This window comes from Nelumbo nucifera, chromosome 2 (assembly GCF_055504915.1).
Source record: "Nelumbo nucifera cultivar China Antique chromosome 2, China Antique-T2T, whole genome shotgun sequence".
NCBI classification, from domain to species: Eukaryota; Viridiplantae; Streptophyta; class Magnoliopsida; order Proteales; family Nelumbonaceae; genus Nelumbo; species Nelumbo nucifera.
Window position 1 is genome coordinate 43,603,881 of NC_142650.1, and position 5,252 is coordinate 43,609,132.

Here is a 5,252-nt window from a genome sequence, read left to right on the forward strand (position 1 = left end):
TAAGCTCAATTATGCTTATAAACTTAAATTTGAATTCAACTTGCATTTGGTTCAAACCGAGCTAAATTTTGTGTACACCCTAATTGAGGGCCATTTTGGATTGAGTCGGGACTAGACCTGGCAATTGGGTTGGGTGGGTCTGGTTCAGGTTAGGTCAAGACACTTCGGGTTGATTTCGGGTCGGATTGAATTTCGGGTTAGGTTATCAAATGCTAGACCATAACCCTAAATGTTTAGGTTAGGGTTGACCCATGAGTCAATTTGGGTCATTCTAAAAAATAACTGAAATTTAAAAAATAAAGAAAAACTACATAAAAATGCTAAAATTAAAGAAATTAACCTTAAAAATTCCAAATATAAAATAAAAAACTTGAACATTTAACAATTTAAAGAGTAAACAATAAAGAATAAGACTAAATAGAAAAAATTAAAGAGTGAAAACTTCTTACCATGCATAAGTAGTCCCATTTAGACTTGATAATTGCATCAACGGGTTGATTTATGACTCAACCCAACCCAACCCAATTTTTTTCGGATCGTGTTGGGTCATTCCAGCATTCAGATAGCTAAATATGAGACCGGATTGGGTCGGGTTCGGGGATTGGATCAACTTTTTGGCAGGTCTAATCGGGACGATACGAGCGAGATGGGACATGGTATCTAGTTTCGGGTACTAGGCGTAGCTCGTAGGTTGCCAGCTTTGCACAGAAAATCAAACCGTTTTGATCGTCGTCCAGTCCCCTCGTCTGCTTCAATTCAACGTCTCTACTGACTTGACTCCCAAACTCCAGTCAAGATTCCACTGATTTGTTCGGACGTGTATGGATTCAGATGCCCCAAAGCAAAGGTACGCCTGCCAACAAAATACGTTCCAGCGCTATCTCACATCGCAATTCGCAAGTTCGGCTTCCGTTAGTGCAATGGCCTTTGAACAATCTTTACGGAATATCTACATTATTATGTGATTTATTTTATGAGGAGAGGCAACGTTTTCGAAGGATGCGAGAGGCAACGTTTTCGAAGAGTATGAATATTGGCTTGCACTGATCGAAGCTGAATTCGCATATCTCATGGTTCTAATTTTTTGGTAAAATATGCGGTGTTAGATCAAATTAATAGAGAGTTGGCAGAAGATGTTTTGTTGGTAAAATGGAGATCGGCTTCTATTAGAGCAAATCTGTGCCCACACAGTCTAACAGCCTTTTATAATCATGCATTGAGAATATCTTTCCATAAAATAAAACATACAAATTCGGAGATATTCTCAATGCAAGGCAGTAAAGGCTGTTGAATGGGCTTTGCCCTGAGTGAATCCTAACTCAGTAAAATGTGCACTGACTGAATGGACCCAGGGGAGGGGAGCCATGCCCCCTTATGGTTCAGAAAATCCCCACTCTAATACATATTTCCATGTAAATTTACCCCTCCCCCACTCTCTGTCTTAATGGTTGCTCCCCCATGGGCCCATATATTTTAGTCCCCTTATAACAAAATTTTCCCCAATATATTACATATTTTAAATTGGGTTTGACTATGATAAGGAAAAGATATAATGTCTGAAAAACAACTGATGTGATAGTGAATCAGGTGTTATTTATCAAAATTCATGGATAGATTTTAATTGATCAAAACTCTTTCAATATCATAGATTTTCCCTTTTTAAATTATCATTGACTCAAACCATCTGACCATTCGGCCCAGAAACTGTTTAGGCAACCAGTTTTATTTTACCTTGACCTATCTTTTGTGAAAAACTATTGACTTATTCAGGACCAGCTGATCTGGATGATCAAATTATCAACGCATTCAACTCCAACAACATCTTTTAGCTATTTTTTGTTTTAATTTTTAATTTTTTAAATTGCAACCAGACTGTTGAGCTGTGGGCCCGGAAACCGATGGCCAAAGCAGTTCCGGCTCCAGATCGGTTTTAAAACATTGTTAAAAACAACTGAATTTCTGATAATTGGATCAAATTCAGAGGTGGCTGGATCGGATCTCGATTCAGATCCTGCCTGACGACATGTACTTGAGGTATTTTTAGCCAAATCAACAATTTTAAAACCACTTTTGGTGCCGATTCCAGGACGATCTGAATCTAATAACCTGTTTTGGTACCGACATGGGGATCTCTTTGCAGATGGCCCACTTTTGGAATTGCAAATGGATCTGACGGGAGTGCTCATAATTTAAGATTATAACCATCTTATCCAACGGTGTATATATTTTTGAGTGGGAATAGAATCATGACAAATAGAATAAACTATAGATTAAATGGATTGAGTTTGAGTTATTGGATGAGAATTGGCTTGGCTTAATCGTTAATCCTATAATCCGACCCGACCAGCATCAACATTCACATGTTTTCGAAACAACCATTGGTGACACAGCTGCTAATAAAATCCAACTCTGTCACGTCGTTCCTTTATAATCAATGTGTTCTACAACGTTAAAGTGACTAGGGAATTCCGTTTGCATTTTGCCAACGGGGTTGTAAGAAGGATATACGATTGACAAATATTTTGTGACAATTGCAATTCCGATCACCTTCAAGGAAAAAATGATTATAGATTACCTATCAAAATTTACACCCTTAGAACTTGAGAGATATTCCATTCCATAAGTCACGATTTCATTGCACCTTACCTACAAGATACTATAATGGTACATCAGTTTTGTACTCTATATAAACTGAATTACAAGGACTGTGAGCACAGTCTTTTGATGAACCTTAAGGCTCAGTTTGGAGGAACTGCAGATATAAACATGTACAGTATAAATACATATGAATATAATACAAAATATAAGATTTACACTCTGCTCCTTCCAAACTGAGCCTTGGCAACATCTGATTTGAGCTCCACTAAAATGACCATCTAGCAGATCTGATTCCCATAAGACATTACCCACAGATACACTATAACCGCACATGGGGAACATCTGATTTATTTAACTCCACCAATATTACCTTATACCACAACTAGGGATGCCAATGGCCATTTGAGACGAGAATAACATTCCACCAAAAACGAAAATGGGAAATGGGATTCTGATTTCATCCAACATAGATTCAATTTCTAGACCCCTATCCCAGCAAACCAAACAGACCCTTACTTTGCAAGATTGGTAATTACAGCATTGGCTATACAATTCATGTGATGGGTCGGGTCGGATATTTGTTTGAGCCAATCCTGTACCAAACATGACCCTGCTTACATCCCTAACTACAACCTAACCCTTTGCTTGAAGGCAAACCCTAGATCTGATTTAAATTCAAAAGCGAGTTTGATTAGACAGAGGAAAACTCCATTTCCCTTTAGTGTCCTTGAGTCCTTGACAAAGACATACACCCTTTTCCTAAAACTTTTATTATTCTCTCTGCTTATTCCCTTCTCTTGTTTCTTGCTTGACACTCACTTAAGAAGTTAGAACTAGATACTTTATTCTTTCATCAGAAACTTCGACGGGGATTCTATGTTTTGCGCTGCTTTTGACTACAAAGCACAACGAATCCACTTTCCTAAGAAGCTTCTTAGACACAAAATCAATCCAAAAATAAAGCAAATGGTGGGAAGAAGTAACTAACAAGCTTGCTTCAAAGGAGATTTATAAGCTTGGTTTCTACTCATTCATTCAAGCATAATGAAGGGACATAAGGTGATAATACCAACCAATATGAAATGAATATTCTGTTGATTTGGTCCCTTTTTTAATTTGAGTAACTTGTACACTAATTCATGATAATGATATCCTTAGAGCATAATTTCCTGAAAAGCAAATGCTAATTACAGAAAAACAATTAGCCAAACAAGTGAGGTTGAAAACTAGGCTGGAATTTATTATTCTAATTTTTTTAAAACATTTTTCTACCATTTAATAATTTTGATTCTTACAAGTTGTTGGGCGGGCTCGGCTCGTGGGCTATATATTGGGCCTGAAATTAACTGCAAGCCCTCAACTGGCCAAGCCCAACCATACGCTAATAACAATGTAACTTGAGCCAGTACATCTAACTCTATGGTTAGATGTATTGTTCATTGAGAACCCTACTATGGCCATATATATGAAAAGAAAAACTTACAATTACAACAACTCAATTAGGATCAGCATTTCATGGCTCTAACTCTGATATGTAAGACCCAGTTGGATTTTGTTTCATATTCTGTTAGTGGGTAACTTTGATTCAGAAGATCAGATAAATTTCATTCAATATAAGTTGTGAGGCATGAACATATTAATGGTTGAAGCTGAAGTTGGGTTGAATCCGCGTTATGTAGCAGAGCAGCATAACTCTCTCTCTCTCTCCCTCAATTGTTAAATTGATTAATTCATGATCCTTGAAACCATCTATCTATATATGCAATACATAAAATACAGTCAAAAGAAAGAAAATTGAAGTATTAAGATTGCCAAGAAATAGACCCTGATGATTATCAAATGAAGAGACGACGGCTAAGATTCAACTAGAAGGGAAGAGAAGAAAATCCTGTCATTAATTTCCCTATACAAAGTATGAAAGGATGAAGATCTGCATGCATTAATTCATCGGTCATCAAACCAATACGTAGATGGCGTATATAATTCCCGGAATATAACCCAATATTGTCAGCAACAAGTCGATCCAGAACTCAACCTGCAATTTCAAAAGTTTAAACAAATTAAACCCCAAAAACCGGAGATCAGAAAAATCAATTCCAACCTCTAGACCAGAGCAACAGTACTGAAGACACGAGTTATTACTGCACAGCCATAGCGAAGGAAAACTCCAACAGGGGGTAGAAATATGGCCAAAATCACTTCCAGAAACGTTGCTGCAGCCATTTCAATTCTTTCTTGCTATATAAACTTGTGACTACTTTCCGCTAATTAGCCTTATCTGTTGATGGCTTTTCTGCACTGATCAAGTGGGACGAAGAACTAAGGCGGGAGATAAAAGTGGGGAGACATGGAGAGAGATTTGCAGCGAGTCACCGATTGTTGGGGACAAACATGCAGCGATGAAGCAGCTGGGAGAGTCCACGTAAAGGGTGCAATTCTGATACGTGTAGGCCTCCTAATGCAAATTTGTACTTGGAATTACTAGAAGATGCGAAGACCAAAGTTGTCCATTTTACAAGAAATATAATATTTTCGCTGCTCGATGCATGTGGCCAGCTGAACACAAGTTTCAGACTCTCTCTCAGTATGTGTGCACGACACATATGATAATCTCACAAACGCTCGCTAATTAACGAAAGTATATATGAATGACT

The 5,252-nt window shown here is 37.6% G+C and overlaps 1 protein-coding gene across 1 annotated transcript; it reads right to left on the reverse strand.

The window, feature by feature from the left end:
• Positions 1-4,331: 4,331 nt before the first annotated feature.
• On the reverse strand, positions 4,332-4,985 carry LOC148802153 (low temperature-induced protein lt101.2). The gene is made up of 2 exons (XM_088898682.1): positions 4,741-4,985; positions 4,332-4,633 (listed from the first exon to the last, which is right to left on the reverse strand). Exons 1-2 carry the CDS (start codon positions 4,819-4,821, stop codon positions 4,553-4,555), a joined length of 162 nt encoding a protein of 53 aa, XP_088754808.1. The 5' UTR covers positions 4,822-4,985; the 3' UTR covers positions 4,332-4,552.
• Between the last annotated feature and the right edge of the window lie 267 nt (positions 4,986-5,252).

Excerpts from the sequence above, each read along its gene's own strand:
- LOC148802153 (XM_088898682.1), bottom strand. The coding sequence starts at position 4,821 with ATGGCTGCAGCAACGTTTCTGGAAGTGATTTTGGCCATATTTCTACCC. Across the intron at positions 4,634-4,740 it reads TCCTTCGCTATGGCTGTGCA|GTTGAGTTCTGGATCGACTT; the intron begins GTAATAACTCGT and ends TTGAAATTGCAG.